The sequence below is a fragment of the Anastrepha obliqua genome, chromosome 4, assembly GCF_027943255.1.
Source record: "Anastrepha obliqua isolate idAnaObli1 chromosome 4, idAnaObli1_1.0, whole genome shotgun sequence".
NCBI lineage: Eukaryota > Metazoa > Arthropoda > Insecta > Diptera > Tephritidae > Anastrepha > Anastrepha obliqua.
Genome location: NC_072895.1, coordinates 86,158,714 through 86,179,495, shown reverse-complemented (window position 1 = coordinate 86,179,495; position 20,782 = coordinate 86,158,714). Strand labels below are relative to the sequence as shown.

The 20,782-nt window shown below is 37.5% G+C and overlaps 4 protein-coding genes across 4 annotated transcripts in view; 2 read left to right on the top strand and 2 right to left on the bottom strand.

The window, feature by feature from the left end:
* Positions 1-6,139, bottom strand: part of LOC129244633 (leucine-rich repeats and immunoglobulin-like domains protein 3) — a 70,692-nt gene extending 64,553 nt beyond the window's left edge. The window contains exon 1 of the mRNA XM_054882369.1: positions 5,735-6,139. The gene's annotated coding sequence lies outside the window, so the exon portion shown is untranslated. The remainder of the gene's footprint in view (positions 1-5,734) is intronic.
* Positions 6,140-9,333: 3,194 nt separating this feature from the next.
* LOC129244014 (ATP synthase subunit s, mitochondrial) lies at positions 9,334-10,185 on the top strand. Its single transcript, XM_054881590.1, has one exon. The coding sequence runs from the start codon at positions 9,407-9,409 to the stop codon at positions 10,082-10,084; it is 678 nt and encodes a 225-aa protein (XP_054737565.1). The 5' UTR covers positions 9,334-9,406; the 3' UTR covers positions 10,085-10,185.
* Positions 10,186-10,340: 155 nt separating this feature from the next.
* LOC129244013 (valine--tRNA ligase) lies at positions 10,341-14,974 on the bottom strand. Its single transcript, XM_054881589.1, has 7 exons — positions 14,625-14,974; positions 14,263-14,430; positions 13,455-14,009; positions 12,882-13,381; positions 12,606-12,810; positions 11,183-12,212; positions 10,341-11,114 (listed from the first exon to the last, which is right to left on the bottom strand). Exons 1-7 carry the CDS (start codon positions 14,811-14,813, stop codon positions 10,612-10,614), a joined length of 3,150 nt encoding a protein of 1,049 aa, XP_054737564.1. The 5' UTR covers positions 14,814-14,974; the 3' UTR covers positions 10,341-10,611.
* A 2,069-nt stretch (positions 14,975-17,043) lies between these two features.
* Positions 17,044-20,028, top strand: LOC129243701 (serine/threonine-protein kinase hippo). The gene is made up of 2 exons (XM_054880910.1): positions 17,044-18,494; positions 18,555-20,028. Exons 1-2 carry the CDS (start codon positions 17,276-17,278, stop codon positions 19,322-19,324), a joined length of 1,989 nt encoding a protein of 662 aa, XP_054736885.1. The 5' UTR covers positions 17,044-17,275; the 3' UTR covers positions 19,325-20,028.
* Positions 20,029-20,782: the final 754 nt, after the last annotated feature.

Genomic DNA, 20,782 nt, shown 5'->3' with positions numbered 1-20,782 from the left:
TTGTTGTTACTTCAGCAGCATTCCCCAATCATTTTAGGGGAATGTTTTATACTGTTACAAAACCGGCAACAGCATGAGCACAATGATACGTCCGCCGTAGCCGAGTTTATTTTTACCATAAAAAAACATCGGCAGCTAAGAGGCAGCGTAAGACTGTAAGTCCCTCCATTTGTGGAAAAAATACAATATCAAAACGCAAATAGAAGGATACTGCAATTGTGAAAATACTCAATTTATTTAGCTTTATTGCTATTTTCAATTCACAATTGTATTAATTTTATATTCATTAAAAATATTCATTAAAAATATATGCAGTTCATCCCATTATTGAAAGAATACTCAAAATGTTCATGCTCATCACAAATCTTCCAAAGTTTCTATCGGATTTTGTCATTGTCCAACATTTGTGGAACAACATCAAGACGCACGCCACAAATAAGAGGAGGAGCTCGGCCAAACACCTAACAGAGCTGGACGCGCCAATTATTTATTTATTTCTTTTATTTTTAATATGACGGGCATGGAACGAGGCACCCAATTTTATAAAGGGTGGTTTTTTAGAGGTTAGGTTTTCAAGTTGGCACTACTTTTTTCGTAGATGGTCTTTTTGACAGCTGTCACTTGATTTATGCTCAGTTTGGTTTGCCATTTCATAATGAATAGACTTACACCTGAACAACGTTTGCAAATCGTGCAAATTTATTACGAAAATAATGGTTCGGTTCGCGCGACGCATCGAAGAAAATTTTGTTCAGCGATGAAGCTCACTTTTGGTTGAATGGGTCAATGTCAATAAGCAAAATTGTCGCATTTGGAGTGAACATAATCCACAAGCCATTGCTGAGACGCCGTTACATCCTCAAAAAGTCACTGTTTGGTGTGCTCTATGGGCAGAGGGAATCATTGATCCATATTTCTTTAAAAATGAAGCCGGCCATAATGTTACATTCAATGGAGAGCGCTATAGAGCCATGATTAATGACTTTTTCGTGCCTGAATTGGACGATGTTGATGTGGACGACCTTTGGTTCCAACAAGACGGCGCTACATGCCATACAGCCAACGCAACAATCGATTTATTGAAGGAAACTTTTGGTGAGCGCATTATCTCGCGCCGTGGACCTGTGGCGTGGCCTCCAAGATCGTGCGATATAACACCGCTGGACTATTTCTTGTGGGGCTATGTGAAGTCGCTTGTCTACGCAGATAAGCCCGAGACGATTGACGTCTTGGAAGAGAATATTCGGCGCGTTATTGCTGACATACGGCCCCAATTGCTGCAAAAAGTGGTCGAAAATTGGGCCTCTCGGCTGGAATTTATTCGAGCCAGCCGCGGCGGCCACTTGCCCGAAATCATTTTTAAAACATAATGGCAAACCCTTATCTTTATAATAAAGCTAAATTCTTGGCCATAACATTAAATTATATACGTTTTATTTCATCTTGAAAACCTAACCTCTAAAAAAAACACCCTATACTATATTGATTTTGGTTCTCAAAGTTATAACTAAGTAAAGATCCTCACAAAATGCGTTCATTACTTTGAAGAATTTTTTCATAAGTCATAAATCCGACAGATTCAGGAATATGATACTTCAAACATTATTATATTTTTATTTTTTCTGCAATGAAATTACAACACTCCTATAGCACTTATTATATATTTTTTAGAGATTAAAGTTTTTATCTTTAAATTATTGTTACTGATTAATGCAGACCACTGTTTCAATTATAGGGGTAGTTTGGAGTTCTTAATATTTGTGTGATCTGCACGCCTAATTCTTTTCGGCATAATAAATTTCACTACATCTTCTCCCCGTATCGATTCCATAATCTGGTCATTACTTCATCTCCTCCATTTGTTATTCTTCTTTATCGGACCAGTGCTTTTCCTTCGAAAAGTTTTAAGTAATTTTTTTATTAATATAATTTTAATACTAAGAACTTACTTATATATTCGGAGTCGACGGCCATTGTAACTTGCACTCTTATATGCAATTAGGTTTAATATCTATATATTTTTCCTTATACATAATAATAATTATTCTATTAACCAGGTTTCCGCTCCGGAGCATAATATAGGCCACCACACCTTTGATAAACACATCGCAATTTAACGATTCTTCTTAATTTCTTGTGACGTCAAAGATATTTGAGAAGCTCTATTTACTGCTGTAACCTCTTTTTAATCGTCGGTTGCATCACATTGTCACTACAAAAAGTTGCCTCTAGGTATACGAATGTTTTCACCCCTTCAAATTCATATCCACTTATCCTTAGTAATTTTTGTGATATTCTGTGCTCAGCTCCCCGTTGAATTATATATTAAGACTTTTGTTGATTTATTTTAAATCAAAATCTTCCGTGTAGCAGCTCCTTAGACTCCTAGACATTCTTCCAGTCTGCGTATATTCCGGCAAACTATAGCAATCTCATCAAAAAGGTAATGTCTAGCTGATTCAAAGCACGTCAAATCATTGTATTAAAATTTTTCGTTCATAGGACGTCTCCCTGCCTGACTCCCATCTGTACCACAAATTTCTTTGTTGTATTTCCTTATATATATTTACACTGCAAAAGCTTTTCTTTATTGTCACTTGTTACTTAATATAGTTTTCCCGGGATATTGAAACTTATCAGCGTGCCCGTATTTGCAGTAAGTTTTCTCTACCAAATACTTATTTAAATCCACAAAAAGTATGTGCACGTTCTTTTTATGTATGTTTGTGTCAGTTTCTTCTGATTGTCTAAAAATTTGGTCTGAAGTTGATCTCGCCTGGTCGAAATCTACATTGGTATTCGAACAGAACTCTCTACGTTCTTAGTCCTGCCTTAAGTTCTGTTACAAGTTAAGTCCATTATAGATATGAAATTTCAAACTTTTTTCAATGAAGTTAGTTTTATTTAATCAAAAATTTTATTTCGAAATGGTCACCATTTGCTCTTACACAAGCCTTCAAAGGAATAGGCCATTGCAGAACGCACGGCTTCCATGTATATTGACGTCGCTGCTCGAACCAAAGATTGTTTGAGATCGCAAAATTGCAGTGAGGTCTTCGACAGATCATGTTCTCCAATTCTGACCACAAACTGTAGTGCAATGGATTCAGATCTGGACTTCCAGACGGCCAATCTCCCGCGGCTATGAACCCAGGAATATTGTTTTTTAGCCACTGCTGGGTGTTTTTTGCCTTAGAGTACTGTACTTGCAAGAGAGTACTGATCAACCACGCTTCCCCACGCTTCCCCACGCTTTCTAAGACATCCTCCTGTGCACTTTTGCCCCGGTTTTAACCCCTTTTTCGCAGGCAAAGGCTTTATAAATCACGTTAGACTCTCTACGTTCTTAGTCCTGCCTTAAGTTCTGTTACAAGTTAAGTCCATTATAGATATGAAATTTCAAACTTTTTTCAATGAAGTTAGTTTTATTTAATCAAAAATTTTATTTCGAAATGGTCACCATTTGCTCTTACACAAGCCTTCAAAGGAATAGGCCATTGCAGAACGCACGGCTTCCATGTATATTGACGTCGCTGCTCGAACCAAAGATTGTTTGAGATCGCAAAATTGCAGTGAGGTCTTCGACAGATCATGTTCTCCAATTCTGACCACAAACTGTAGTGCAATGGATTCAGATCTGGACTTCCAGACGGCCAATCTCCCGCGGCTATGAACCCAGGAATATTGTTTTTTAGCCACTGCTGGGTGTTTTTTGCCTTAGAGTACTGTACTTGCAAGAGAGTACTGATCAACCACGCTTCCCCACGCTTCCCCACGCTTTCTAAGACATCCTCCTGTGCACTTTTGCCCCGGTTTTAACCCCTTTTTCGCAGGCAAAGGCTTTATAAATCACGTTAGGCCAATATATTTCTCTGTATTTGCCTTCTTTCTTATGGATGGGTACCTACTATTATAATCACATGCAGGTTCTAAGTCACCTTTTCTTTGTCCAACACCATCCTTATTAATTTGTGTATTAGGCGCGAAAATTCGCCACTGGCCTTTTTTTAGCCTCAGTGAAGAAGTCTCTCCAGCGGCCTTATTGCTTTTACCTTTAGCAGCTAAAAATTATTCTTAAGCTGATGGGCTAATCATATCTTCTTGATCTTCTTGGGTTAATCATATTCTTTTGCTTGATCCCAGGTCTCACTGTTTTTTGAAGCCTAACATTAAACAGTTCGTCGAAATAGTCCACTTATTTATCATTATTTTGTATTTCCCCATCAGCGGTAATACTGTTTTATGTTTATAAACATTTAGTCCTGGTTGGAAAACATTCCTTTCGTTTTCATTGTTTTGTTCCCTAGCCCCCCCCCCCCCCCCCCCCCCCCCCTTTTTAATTGCTCAGTTTGCAAATTTGTTTTTTTCGCCTCTACATATTTCCCTATCTTTTCTCTTTGTAAGTTTTATGGTTAATGGTTCGTCAAACCATTTATTTCTCGTACTGGTAGCTCTGAGTGGGATGTATTAGGACCCTTCAACAAGTGCAATCCTTTCTCTAATCTGTTTGACTCCGTTCTGTTCTGAATTTGGCTGTGTGCATTTCAAAATATCTTCCTACATCTTCACTCTTTAAGGTATTGGTGTCCCATTTTGTCCTTTGGTTTGGATATCACTGCTAATCTGGGTCTGTGACAATTGGATACACAAGGAAATGATCGCAACCACAATTTGGTTGTTTTGCCTTTAGTCATCATCTTTCATAGGAACATACGCTGATACCATATCTACTCAACGTTATCAATTTTTCTTTCCGATTTTAGTGTGTTTTTTGTTCAAACACCAATATCCTGCTTTTGCTTATCTTCTCTTCACTCAAAAGGTTGTACTGCTTTCAATATCTGTACCCTGTGCCCGCTATAGAAAATGTCATAGTCTGACATAAGCAAGTTCTTCCAATTTGCTCATTTGCATGTGAGTTCTCACACCAAAGCTTACGTCATTCCTGCTCGCTTTAATGGCTAGATTTTTGGCTATTTACTAGGTGAATCAACTCTACGCCAGGGTTCCAACCAACTGTTTGTAATTGTGAGTAGTTCGCTGCATTTGTCTAATGTTCTAGCTTCCGGTTAGCTGTCAAATAGTTCTCATCAAGGTCAAAACTAAATTTCTTGTTTAGATTAGATTTATGCCCTCTACTCATCACAGTACCTTATCCAGACCCAGTTCCCTTATTAAACTTAGGATAGGACAGGGTTGGACTAACTGCAAATGGCCGAGATGTCTCAACCTCTTCCGGGCCATAGCAATGCATTCAAGAAGAAGGTGCATTGGGGTCTCCTGGCATTGGTCGCAGAGCATTCTCAGTTTGTCCTTGGAGAAAGTTATGAGTTTTTTTAACCTCTTTTTGTTGAAGTGAGGACTTAATCTCCCGGGCAATTCGCTGATTCCGGAAGTTCCTGTCTAAACTAATCTCTGCACAATTTTTACGACCTTTAATATTTTACAATCTCAGTGTTGGCAGTTGAAAACATTCTTTTTGTTTTTCGATTATTTCACCAAGTTGATCTATCTCATATTTAACGTTTTTTTTCTTTTCTCCCGGCTCCTATTTATTTTCACTCTGAACAATGATTCGCCAATTTTCCTACCGTGCACGTTGTACACTTTGCTTAGGAGACAAACGTACTATTTTCCTTCCAAGCCAGGAACAGATTTATACAAGCTTTCTTACACGTATCAACATACATATGCACATTTATTATTTACATAAGTATGTGCTAATATAACTCACCTTTTATTTATTAATTTCTCAATTTTGTATGTTATTCAGGGAAATTATACTTATTGCGTCCTGAATACTATTCCACAAAATAAATTATTAAAACTCCAAAGCTATTCACATGCAGATTGTAAACTTGGTATGTAGTTTTTTAATTTACTTGCCAATAAAATCGGTGGATCACTTGTTAAATAATTTTAACTTACACATTGCACAGTTTGTTTTATCTGTTTTGAAAATTTTTCTCATTCAAATCACTTCGGTTATCTGATTCCTTTTTCTCCTCCAACACTTTCGAACAGTTCATAATAATTTTCATGAGCGCACTAATCACATTTCCACCCGATTCTTAACAACGATACCAATGTATTAAACAACAACGCCACACTGACTGCCGTAGCCTCAGCAGTCTCAGCAGTCTCAACAGTCTCAGCCTCAGCGTCGTCGGCACTAATTGCCTGCTCGCTTTGTGTTCGTCTTCTGTTGCCTGATTTTTACTTCGCTGTTGCACACACACATACTCCCACCGCGACTCGACATACAGGCAAAAAAAAAACGCTATGCTACCCCCTCAATACATTTCACACATATGTATTATTGATATCGCTGCCACTGTCGCTGCCGCTATATCTGCTCTACCGCACACAGCAATTGCACACCAAAAGTGTGAATGCACCACAGACGAATACAACAAAAATAGCACCTCGACATTCAACCAATTCAACCATTTAATTTGATTTGATTTCGTCTTTTCTTTTTCTATTTTTATTCTCTCCCTTTTAGGCACTTTCTCATTCAAATCTGATTGTTCGCTATGCTGCCGACGGAAATCAACGTTCTTTGCTATGCAGCCAACGTTCACTATATATAATCTACGCTCTCTGTACTGTGTGTTGTTAGTAGCTGCCCACCGCATCCGCTTGGTGCGAAAACAAAAACAACGACACACCACAAAACGAAAAATAATACACAACGTTCTCTGTCGCTGCCGACGTCAGCAAAACAGCACAATCCCATTTGTCGTCCTCTGGTCCTAAGTTTGTATTTTGATTTTTCTCTACTTGATTTTGCTTTTGCACTGATTTTATATTTCTTATTTGCGTTTGCTTGTACACATTCTACCTTGCTCTTTTGTATTTAGACGAAGACGAAATTTTGTTATTTCTATAGACGATTTCTGCACAATATCTTCATTTCTTTCACACACATCCACAATATTTGAATAATTTCCTTTTATTTTACATATCTAGGCACTTTTATAATATTATTTCTAATTGAAATATTTTATAATCAAAGAAAAAGAAGGCAGCAAGTACACTGCGTAAGCACACAGCATAGAACGAAAATTGATAACTACAGTTGCCACGCGGAACAACAACAGATCTGAAATTCGATGCGAAAAATTTAATAATAATTTAACTGTGATTTAATAAAACTCTTTACATTACAAAATTTATATGTATACTTATATTAAAGGAATGTTTATTTAATAGACTAAATTCAATATTTAAATAGTGAAATATTTTCAATTTCTCCAGATCAGTAAATATGGTAACATTGGGTTATATTTGAAACAATGTTGCCTGCTCCACTACATTAATCCCCAGAACTAGCGATGGGGTTCTTTTAAAAGCAATGCATATGTTGAGGTTTATTTGAAATATTTAAGTTCGAGAAAGCTTTTGGTGAAATTTTACAACCTCTAACTTAGTCTAATTATATATGTACCAGTATAACCGCGGCCGAAAACTCTACCAATATCTATTCTCACTGTAGGTGGTAAATTTTATCCCTTATCCAATACATAATGATTTTCATACTTTTGCATAAGCGAGTCCACTGAAAAGCTGTATGAAGTTTGTAGGCACTAGCCATGCCCCCTTTTCTAGCACCTACTATTTGTCACCATAAGGCAAGTATTGGTAGTTTGTGTAACTGTATCAAATTTCCTTACGACTACTATGTATGTATCGAAGTTAACATTTCTGTCCTAAGGAAAGGTTTACATATTGTAGTGTGGCGCATTTATGTAATGATACACCTAATTTTCATTTTACACGACCTAAAAAGAGAAAAAATTCTTTTTTAACACGATTTTCAATATTTCATGAATGGTTCTTGAATCTCATAAAGCAAATATAGTAAAATTTTTCGGCGCATGTATACAGCGCTTTAATTAGTCTCAGGAAAAGTCTCTGAGACTCGGTAGATTATGCTCTCCCCGTTTAATAATTTATTTCTCATAATATTTTTAAAGAATTAAAATGTGTAAGCTAGAGATAAATTCTTACTTGAGCTCTTAAAAGATTTTTTTTAATATTGTTTTTACTTAATTCCCTTTCTACACGAAGTTTTTGGGAACGTATCTTTTATGTAAAAAGAGAATTAGGTGTATATGTACATATATTACATATATATATAATTGGCACAAGCCCCCTTTTGGGCATTTGGCTGAGTTCCTCCTGTGGTGTTCGTCTTGGCGTTTTCCACAAATGGGCGGACCTATTGTTTAATGATGCCTCTGAACGGAATTTGGCAAAAATAGGTTTATAGGCTTACCATTGTTTGCCGAGGAGCGCTCGTTATAAGAAACAAAACTTTTCAATTATATAGTCTCTTCGAAGTTAGGCCCTACCGAATGGTAATTACTTGCAAACATTCGCTTGCAGCATACGCCTAATTATGTGTTAATTATTTTATTTATTTATTGAATTAAGTAAAATATAATTTATTGAATTAAATTTATAATAATTATATAATAAATTATAATATTTAATTGTTAGGTTACAGCGCTAGCTACCAGGGATAATTCAAAATTTAAACTCTTTCTATAATAATACGTTCACATATGAGTAGATGATCTACTTTTTCGCGTTTGACTTAAAATCCGTAATTAAAAACCGCGATTTCCCATAAAAAATGTCTCTACCAAAATCTGAGATTATAAAATAAATAATAACCCTGTGTTTTCTGTGTTATCGATAATTATTACGAATGTAAGGAGAAACATCAAATTAAAATCTAAATGAAATGGATGCCGGCAAAGAAAACAGGTCTGTGAACATAATTCTAATACACTTTTTGTTTAATATTATTAGTTAGGGATTCATTTTACAGAAAATAACGTGTGTCCATAAATGTTTTGTCCTGTGATTACTTATTATAAAATGTAATATAGAATTTCCCATGCTTATTTCTGCCATAATTTTTTAAAAGCTCAGTAAACGTCGTTTACGGATTTCCTCCAACTGTTTATTATTAGCAGCTAATTGCGCAATTAAATTAGCTAATCTTTCTCTTTGTCTTTTCTTCATATCGTTTATAATAATTAAACAAACCAAAAACGTCGAAATTTTCCACCAAAATAATGTCTATGAAGAAGAACCTGTTACAACAGTATTGACAGCTGATTGTCAATTTTGCAGTTAATCTGCCATATGTGAACGGGTAAATTAATTTTGTGGATTTATTGGTAATTAATGCATATGGTAACGTACCTTAACTAACATAGAAACACCTCAGTTTTCACTTAAAGGTTAAAGGAAATACTGCAATTTTGATTAATCACTTAAGTGTTAAAATAAATTAGTTGGCAACGCTGTGGGCGAAAACGAAAATAAACAACATCCCATATGACTTAAGCAGTCCAATTATATTATATATTCAAACACATTATTTGCCGAAATGACTTTGTTACAAACAATTCCTAGATCAAGTTTAATACGCCATTGTCAGCGCGTTTTAGCTACATACGTGGCTGGCAGCAATATAAGCGCGCTGCACAAGATTCCTGCCTATATTCAACACCAACCGCAAACCGTACTGCACGAACCGCGTCAGCTTTGGGGTTACGTAGCGATTGCGTTTAACAAAGTCGACAATGAACGACTCTCCAAAGTGGGCCCAGACCGACTCTGCGCCGAATGGATACTGAAAAATGGTGGTGGAGTGGGGTTGGTGGGTATGCCAAACAGAGTCGTGAAGGACTATAACAGCCTGCCACCGGAGTCGGTTAAATTCAACGTTCAGATAGTTGATGCCACCAACGCATCCATTATGAAGATTGGTTTTGATCATTTTGCTGGTTGTCGGCACATAGATACTGTAGTGTTAAATAACTGTAAGCATCTTGAGGACGGAGGCCTTGAAGGTTTGGTACACTTGAAAAATACCCTTAAAAATTTACAAGTTTCTGGCTGTTATAACCTGAGAGACAGTTGCCTCGACGTCATAGGTGAATTAATTGCACTAGAACAGTTACGCTTGTTCGATTTAATATATGTGAAAGATTTACAAGGCGTCGCCACCAAACTGCGAAAATTATTACCAAATTGTAAAATTGAAGTGAGGAGCTCTGAATAAACAAATGGTATTTGAGATTTTAGTTTATGGTGCTTATGTATATATTAAAACATCTCAAAATATTTATACAATAAAAGTGTAAGTCGTCGACAAATTGCAAATTATCGCGCTCTCAAATGAAAGCTGGGATTAGTTTTTAGAAAAATTCTCTCAGACACATTAATTTAAAAACCATTGTTCCCTAATCAAAGATAAGCTTTCTTTTTACAAATGTTTTCTGACATGTTTTTAAAAATAAGAATTAAATGAAAATAACTAAAAAGTCATACTTTTATTTAAATTATTAATATATTTAAAATTGAGTAATAGACGTTCCAAGAATTATCATTCTTTGTGAAAGCTAGTATTCTCTATGGATTTACACAAGTGTTGTAGTTTACTAGTTGGTTAGCCTACTGAATAAGCGATAAATTAGAAAAAATTAAGCGTAGGAAAAAATATAGAAGATGAATCTAAACGCCAGGCTTAAATGCAGTGTGCCAATTGTAGTATGTAAAAGTGCAGGCTTAGTCAATAATTCATTGAGTTTACATCAATTTTAACGTACTAATGGCGGAAATAATACGTTGCACTTCACCTTCCGATTGCTGCAGCTTTTCGGTATTGGCCGTTTGTACTTCACTGGGCACTTTTGTTGCATAATCAGCTGCCTGCATCGCTTGCTTCAGCTTATTTACTGTCTGTTCTAACTGTTCTTTGCGCTTTTGTAATTTCGTTATTTCTTTCTCTGATTCAATAAGACCTTTAAGCAACAAATGCACTTCACATTGAGCGCTAACAGTGAGTATTGCGCAACCTGTTGGTGGTTGAGTATCGAATTCCATTTTAGAACAGAAGGCAATTGTGGTCAAGTCGTTGGCATATTTCTTTAGCACTATATTGGGTTGCTCATCGGTGCACACAATGTAAGCCTCGGTCTTCACCTTGTTGGGTAGATTATAGTCGGAGCGTGCTGATCGTATAATACGGGCTGCTTTCTGCACGAATTCAACTTCTTTTTCGATTTTTTCGTCCTGCCAAGTGACATTTTCTGGAAGTGTAGAAGGAAGTGTATGTAGATTTGAAATTTCAGAAAAATGTTTTAAGTTACGCATTTACCTGGATAAGCAGCAACACAAATACTGGGCGTTTTGTCGGCCCGTGGGAGCCGTTGGAATAACTCCTCGGTAATGAATGGCATGAATGGCGACAGTATGCGCAGACCCATATCGAGACACACGAATAGAGTACGACGTGCCGCGGCTTTCTGTTCATCACTGCCACTTTGGAAGATCGGCTTCACGCACTCTAGATATACATCACATAAGTCGTACAACCAAAAGCTGTAACAAGCGCTTGTAACTGCTGCGAAATCGTACTGTGCAAAACCAGTGTTGCACGCTTCGATAGCAGTGGCCAAACGTGATAGCACCCACAAATCCATATTGTTTTCGTTACCGCTAAGCGTCAAATCAGATGTATATCGCTCATTGCCGGTGAAGTACATCAATGCAAATTTCGTTGCATTCCACAATTTGTTGCAGAAGAAACGGTAGCCTTGCACACGATTAATATCCAGATTGATATCGCGCGCTTGGGTAATGTAAGCGCACAGAGCAAAGCGCAGCGCATCCGAACCGCATTCGGGAATGCCATTGGGGAAGTCTTGTTTTTGTCCAGCTTTGGCCTTTTCAATTTCGCGCGGATCCAAGTTGGAATCGTACAAAAGCTTGTGCAACTCCTCTAAAGTAATACCCTTAATAACGTCCATGGGATCAATAACATTACCCAAAGACTTGGACATTTTTCGGCCATGTGCATCGCGCACCATTGGATGCAGATAGACTTCCTTGAAGGGCAACTTGCCGAGCAGCTTTTGTCCGAAGAATACCATACGGGCAACCCAGAAGAAGAGAATGTCGTGACCAGTCTCAAGCAAAGTGGTTGGATAAAATGCCTGCAAATCAGCTGTGTTGTCAGGCCAACCGAAGACGGAGAAGGGGAAAAGACCAGAACTAAACCACGTGTCCAGCACGTCTTCATCCTGATGGAGCACGATATTACTAGGATCCACATTGAATTTTTCACTCGCTTTTTTAAGTGCTTCCTGCTCCGTGCGCGCTACAATCCAATAGGCTTCGTCATCGTGCTAAATAGGAAGACAAATTATATTAAGAACACGACGTTTGGATTATAAGGAAACGCTTTAGAAGCAAGCCCACCATTCTCATTCAGCTCTTTATAAAACATAACATTTTGGAAAAATATGTCGTATATTTAAAATCTATTTATCGAAATATTATCCCTCCATTGGGCGCCCGAGTCTGGCCAAACTTTTTCGAATTTGGACGTGAACATATTAACATTTTTCGATTATAACTAACGACTAGAGCTACCACATAGCTCCCTAAAAATTAATTTTCTATCGATTTATGGATATAACCTTTTAAAAAGGATCCTCAAACGGGACAAAAAAATACCAAACCCGAGTGCCCAACCGAAGGTTTTAAAAAAGGTGAAAAAGTGTTTATAATCTACTCACAGTTCGTTTCATGGTTTCATCTTTGAATGTTACATGATAGGCTGGTATGCGGTGACCCCACCATAATTGGCGCGACACACACCAATCTCGTATGCCCTCCATCCAGTGGTACCAAATTTTGGTATGATGTTCTGGTATGATTTTCAATTCACCTTTACGCACTGCTTCAGTTGCATCAGCAGCCAGTTGATTGCATTTTACATACCTACACGCGTATATATGTATAACTAACCAATAAACAATTTAATTCCAGTCAAAAGAATTTAAGCAACAAACCATTGTGGTTTTATCATTGGCTCTACCACATCCTTGGATCGACTGCAGAAGGGCACTACCATAGGATTATTGACGGTCTCGCGATACAATCCCAACTCTTTAAGTTTTTCCAGGATACGCTTACGGCAATCAAACCGCTTCATGCCTTTAAATTCGCCGTATTCTCCAATTATGTAGCCATCATCATTGAAAATAGTGATGAATGGTAGATTACAGCGCTTGCCTACTTCGTAATCATTGGGATCATGTGCAGGCGTAATTTTCACAGCGCCTGTACCGAAGTTCATGTCGACAAAGTCGTCTACAACTATGGGTATACGTCGCTCACAGAATGGGTGTTGTACGAATTTGCCATGCAAATGCTTGTAACGTTCGTCTTGCGGATGTACGGCCACAGCGGTATCGCCCAGCATGGTTTCAATACGTGTGGTAGCCACTACAACTTCTTCATCGGAATTCTCAATTTTATACGCAAACTTGATCAAAACACCAAATTCAACCTGCAACCAAAAATGTATACGTTAGCGCGTTAGCGATATTAAAATATTGATATTGCTGTCTAAGTTGAACTACCTTTTCATTATATCCTGGTATAGAAAAGAAAGTTCTTCCGGGTATGTCTATTTTGTCCACTTCAATATCGGAAATAGCCGAACGTAGCGCACAAGACCAGTTAACGAGACGTGAACTCCGATAAATACTACCTTCTTCATGGAGGCGTACAAATGCCTCAGTAACTGCTCGACATAATTTGGGGTCCATAGTAAATGCGACACGTGTCCAATCGTATGAAGAACCCAAGCACTTAAGTTGTTCGTAGATGCGCACACCTTTTTCACGACGCCAATCCCATATCTTTTCAATGAACTTTTCCCGCCCCAAATCATGACGAGTTAACTTTTCCTCTCGCCAGAGTTTCTTCTCAACCACCACTTGCGTGGCGATGCCGGCGTGATCACAGCCTGGCACCCACAGCGTGGTTAAGCCCTTCATACGGTGATATCGTGTAATTGCATCTTCGATGGCGTTCGTTAATGCGTGACCTAAATGTAGTGAGCCTGTCACATTGGGTGGTGGAATTACCATGACGAATTTCCCTTTAGGATTTGTTTCCGAAATGCTTGTACGCTTTAAATAAATGAGAAAAAAAATATATTAATATTAAAAAATTGTATATGCGCTATTTTATTTATTTACATTGCTACAATAACTGTATTTGCCTTACGAATATTCCTTTAAAGTTGCGTCAGCAGTACTGCTGCGCCGTGCCCAAAATGCAATTACACCTATATATGTGCGTGCAATGGCGCTGACTCATTTCTTTTCTAATATACCTAATATTAATGAACGAACATTCAAGTTTAATTAAAAGAATACTTACACCATATTCAGGAGTGAAAAAACCTTCTTTTTCCCACCAGCTGTACCACTGGGCTTCAACATAGCGAGGACTGTATGCGTCCGGCAGCGCACCCGCAACGTATTTCTTTTCGCCTGGCGCAGTATTTGCAGTATATACGGCAGTCTCTTTGGCTTCCTTTACCTTTTTCTGTAATCGTATAATGCAAAAGTAGTATCAATGGTAAAAAAATAAAACTAACACAAAGCAAAATAACAAAAAACATAACAATTGGCATGAAATTTACTTTCACTTCCATGCCAACAGTGCAACTGAGTAGTGCTTGCTATTCTGTCCCCATCTATTCGGTTTTGATATAAGGTGATTGTATAGTTAACACTAACCTCAGGTTTTTCTTTCTTCTCCGTAGCTGCAGGGGCTACTGCTTTTTTATCCAACTTTGCTTGCAACTTCGCCAGTTTTTCAGCCTTTTTGGCCTCCTTTTCCAATTGTTTAGCAGTTTTTGGTGGACCTTCACCGTTTGCCAGCGCAGCCGGGGCTACAGTTTCACCATTCGAAACTGGTTGCTCCATTTTAATGCACAAAAACTCAATTATAGGATTAGTAACTCCAATCGATCGAGTAATTACGTTCACAATCGCAAATTTGTACGTAATTTGTTATGCTTTACAGTGCCACGAGGTACTACAGCAACACAAACTTTGGATATCGGCTGTAAAATGACAGCTCAAGTGCAAAAAGATTTAGTAATGGGATGTCAGAAAGACAGCACATAATCGAATATGTCGTACGATACAAGTGGTCGTGCAAAAGCTAAGCCTGATAGCATGCAATATTGCTTCCTAGGCCGTGACGTTAAAACAGAAAATACCGCGAAACAAATTAGCGGCACTGAGGATGGCGCCAACTCTCTCTACATAGGGACTTCAATATAAAATTAACAAATCATGACATAATGGCGACCGCCATAACCGAATAAGTTAGGGTGTGACTACCATTCGGGAGTGAGTAAATTCGGCTTCCCATGCACGAAAGCAGCAAAATGATAAAAAAAAGTTTTTCGGCAGACCTCCGAGTAAAAAGCTCTTCTTAAAAACCATTTGCCGTTCGGAGTCGGCTTGAAACTGTAGCTACCTCCATTTGAAAAACAACATCAAGGCGCAATCCACAAATAGAAGGAGGAGCTCGGCCCAACACCTAACAGAAAAGTATGCGCCAATTATTTTAATTTTTTTTTTTTGACAAAACGAGCGATATTTAAATCTATATAAAATACTCTGCCATAAAGTTTTGCACGTAGTGTATACTTTTCAAAAGAACGCCTAATAAAATATTTTCTAGTGAATTTTGTTTTTGATTTTCTGAAGGATATCCATGATAATATAAAAAACAGGGGATTCTATTATATTAATACGAAAAACTTGAGAGTTGTTTCCTAGGACCGAGTTTTCATTTTCGTTGACTTGCTAGAACCTGAGCCACCTCCCGGCAAGAGCCGTCAGACAAGATCCAGGACAAAACACATTTACAACTACTAGACCGGACAGTATACATACAAACACTAAATGACATTCATCGGGAGATACTGACCACCTTAAACTCCCTTCCTCCACCTATTGCAGACGAAGAGCTTCAGCTAGTCTGAGAGACCCGCATAAGTGTTGTTAATCTTAAAAATTATATATAATATATATATATACCTATATAATTGGCGCGTATACCCTTTTTGTGTGTTTGGGCGAAGCTCTCCTCTTATTTGTATTGTGTGTCTTGATGTTGTTCCACAAATGGAGGGAAATATTTTTATGAGGATCTTTTTCATGGCAGAAATACACTCGGAGGTTTGCCATTGCCTGCCGAGGGGAGACCGCTATTAGAAAAAAAAAGTTACTGCATTTTGGTCTTTCAACGAGATTCGAACCAACGTTCTCTCTCTGAAATCCGAATGGTAATCACGCACCAACCCATTCGGCTACTTTATTATTGTATAAATTGAATTGGCTTTATAATAATAAAAAAAAAAAACAAAAAAAACAAAAAACTTTGGCCCAATTGCTTTCTGGATACTGTAGCAGTTTAAACTTCTACCTATCCAGAATCGACTCTGATATACCCAGCATATGTCCAGCATGTGAAGGCACACCACCTCACTAACCTCCCATCACATCCCCCATCAAACTTACTCACCAACACATCTCTCCCTTTGGACACAACCTGACGATATAGCGTTTTTTGGATCTACCGTTGGATGAGTTAGACGAAGACGATCGAAGCTGCTGCATTAACAACAAAAAAAAACTTTTTTTCTAATTACGTTTGTTCCTCGACAGGCAATGTCAACCCTTCGAGTGTGAAACAATATCGAGACACACGCCACAAATTGGTGAAGGAACTCGATAAAATAACCAACAAAGAAAGTAATCGTCTAATATATGCATTTATGTATTTACACAAAATATTAATTTCTGCTGAGAACAAGTGTATATATAATAAGTTGTCTGAAGAAAAACAAACCGCTAATTTACTTGATTTCACCAAAAAAAAGCAATCAAAATTCCAAAGTTTAATGATTTATAGTTGATTTTTGGGAAATTTGTTGCTGGATACTTATTATTGCAATTTTGTGTCAACAAAACCACATTACGTTTCAAATAAGTAAACAAACAAGCAAATAAATACCGTTAATATCTTATCCAGCAACCTACTGCAAGAAATTGCATGTTCTCCTTTCAATCGTTCTTTTTATTTATCGTTCATACACTTGCAGCAACATCATTTTTTAACATCTCTATCTCAGAATATTCGCCTTTCTTTATCATTTTCGTTCTTTCTGTTTGTAGATTTTTCACATTTATGTAAAATAAGTATCACTCAAATCATAGAAATGTGCGTTAACTATTAAAAAATAGCATCTGTGTAAAAAAATAAACACAAACAGAAAAAGTAAAGACATAAAATATTGCACGCAGAAAAGTAAGCAGTTTCGAAGAAGGCCGATTTTGTATCCCCCTGCCCGGTGTTCGATTGTTCGACAATGTCTTCCGAGTTGAAAAAACTTTCAGAGGAATCCCTTTTACAGCCTCCAGAAAAGGTTTTCGACATTATTTGTAAGCTCGGCGAAGGGAGCTATGGGTCGGTGTACAAAGCTTTGCACAAGGAAAGTAGTTCAATTGTGGCCATTAAATTGGTGCCGGTGGCGTCCGATCTGCACGAAATCATTAAGGAGATCTCTATAATGCAGCAATGCGATTCGCCGTATGTGGTGCGCTACTATGGTTCCTATTTCAAGCAATACGATCTGTGGATATGCATGGAGTATTGTGGTGCTGGCAGTGTTTCCGATATAATGCGACTTCGCAAGAAAACACTCACTGAAGATGAAATAGCAACCATACTCTCCGACACATTGCAGGGATTAGTGTATCTGCATCTACGACGCAAGATACACAGAGATATAAAAGCAGGAAATATACTTCTCAATACAGAGGGCTATGCTAAACTGGCAGACTTTGGGGTAGCTGGTCAGCTGACAGATACAATGGCTAAACGAAACACTGTTATTGGCACTCCATTTTGGATGGCACCAGAAGTAATTGAGGAAATTGGTTACGACTGTGTAGCAGATATTTGGTCGCTAGGTATAACTGCATTGGAAATGGCAGAAGGCAAACCGCCATATGGTGATATACATCCAATGCGTGCAATTTTCATGATTCCCCAAAAGCCACCACCGTCTTTCCGTGAACCTGATCGATGGTCAGCAGAATTTATCGATTTTGTTAGCTTGTGCCTAGTAAAAAATCCCGATGAACGTGCCACTGCTTCCGATCTGTTGGAGCACGAATTCATTCGCAACGCAAAACCGCGCAATATACTCAAACAAATGATCGAAGAGACTTGCGCAATACGTGAGCAACAGCGCGCAAGTAGAACGGGAGGTATGAGCCAAGCAAAGAGCTTAGCCACACAACAGGAAGAGCTTTTGCAAGAAGATGAGCCTGAATTTCAGGCAGAGACTGTAAAAACATTTATAGACGATCCGGGTACTTTAGTGCCGGAGAAATTTGGCGAATATCAGCAGGCGTCGGGAAGCGATGCCACTATGATAGCGCACGCTGAGGATAGCGGAACGCTGGGACCTGGAGGACGTGGATTGGGTGTTGCTGGTGGTGTTGATGCAGCAGCCGGTAGAGGTGGCGATTTGACCGGTGGGGCAGACACCGGCACTCTCATAGAATTGGAATCGAATTTAGGTAAGACAAGTATCAGAAAACTAAATACTTTTTTATACTCTACTTATAACACACCCACAGGCACTATGGTTATAAATTCGGATTCCGACGACTCAACCACAACTAAACGCAACGAGTTTAATAAACCACGCTATCGCCCCAAATTTCTCGATCACTTCGAACGTAAGAATCCGGGTGATGCGCTTGTGCCAACACGCATTGGTGACGATTTGGAAAAGTCGACTAATTTTGGTGTATCTTCATCGGGTGTCGGTGCCGATCAGTATCAAACAAATACACAGCAGCAGCAACAACAACAACAGCAACACCATTTAATGCAGTCACAACTAAATCATACAAATTCGAATGACACAAACTGGGAGAGCAACATGGAAATGCAATTCCAACAAATTTCTGCTATCAATCAGTATGGCCTTCAACAGCATCAGCATCATTTGCAGCAACAACAACAACAGCAACAAGCTGCAGCCGCAGCAGCTGCATATTATGGCCATCCGCTGGTTAGTGACCATCACTTACTAGCGATAAACAATCAACAAAATCTATTGCGTAATCAGCAACAACAACAACAACAACCGCAACCACCCGCCTACCAGCAACATCATCTGCACACCCAATCGCATAGTTATGTGGATGGTGAATTTGAATTTTTAAAATTCCTCACATTTGACGACCTAAATCAGCGGCTAAATAATATTGACTCTGAAATGGAGAAAGAAATCGAAGAGTTGAATAAAAAATACAATGCCAAACGACAGCCAATTGTTGACGCCATGAATGCAAAGCGAAAACGTCAGCAGAATATCAATAATAATCTCATTAAAATTTAAATAAACCAACAGAACGTTTCGAAAATAGAGAGAGAGAGAGAGAGAGAGAACTTTAACGCAAATAAGATCAAACATCCCATATGCGATCATGTAAAACAACAACAAAGAGACTTTTCTGTTTGTGTTTAAGGTGCATTAAATTGACTATTTGTTTCACTCAATAATCAATAAATGTTTATTTGTAATTTAATTTAGCAATAGATGCAATTCTGAATTATCAATTGTAATAAAACTCGAAATGCTGTTAGATTAATATTTAGAAGCAAGAAGTTATGTGCTCATTTAGTAATATATTCAACAACTGAAAAACCATAGCGCCCACAATTGTGTGACGACATTAGCTTTACAATTTAATTCAACACAATGTTAAATTATGGAAATGAATGAATGAAGAGCAAAAAATTATGCAATGACGTAGGCAATTTAAGTTGTAAAAGGAAAGGAAATAAATGCAAAGGCATCGCATATCAAAGAAAGAAGTAAAATTATACAGAATATATGTGTAAGGAAAAGAAAAACGAATATAAGAAAATTCTCACATCTAGCGTAGTAAAAAAATGAAATTTGGCAATATGAAAAGAAATTGCAATGCAGTTCTTCATGAATGTCATAACACTCTGCCCTCCTCCTGTTAACAATAACAATAAGACCAAATTGTATTCTAATGATGTATTCTTGCAATAAAAACATAGAGCGAAAACCCAGTCGGAAAAACATATTGAAAAGATGCTGGCTGAGATTTTCAGATACAATTTCTAGGCAATGACTCGTAAAATCGGCATGTTGTAGACAATAGAGATAAGGTTTTTACCGATACGCCAGTTTTTAAATTTTGATTTTTTTTTAAAGAAATGCAGTAATTTTCAGATTTTTATTATAAAAATTATTTGTGTATATATTTTTGCAATATAGTTCTGCAAACAAATGCTGTTGAGTAGTGCTCCGATTGTAGCTCCTCTATTTCGTTTACGGAGTTGATTTCATGCAATGAGGCTAGTAAAATCCCGCTTAGGAAAATGTTAAAATATTTCTATACCATAATTTACAGGCTACAGTTCGTTGTTCTTTAATTTAATCATATTTTAAATATATCCCGTTTTTGCTTTGCCTTTAAATTCATTGATATTAAGTTTGTATTTCCGACTGGGTATTACGACGAAAAATATATTATCATTTCATAGAATTACAAGCGCTGGTTCAACGACATTTATTTCGTAGTTTTCTTCTTGTTCTTCCATTTTTGTTCAAGCTCGCTCGCGTGACTAAATATTTGGCAGCGTAAAAGCATTTCATAAAATTTGTATTCACCGCGTGAAATCAGCACATTACAGTCATATACATACATGCGACTACATACATATATACACATATAGTATATATAATTATACACAATAAAATATACATATACATATATATGCAACATTTTTTTAAATAAAGAAAAAATGTAAATAAGATTTT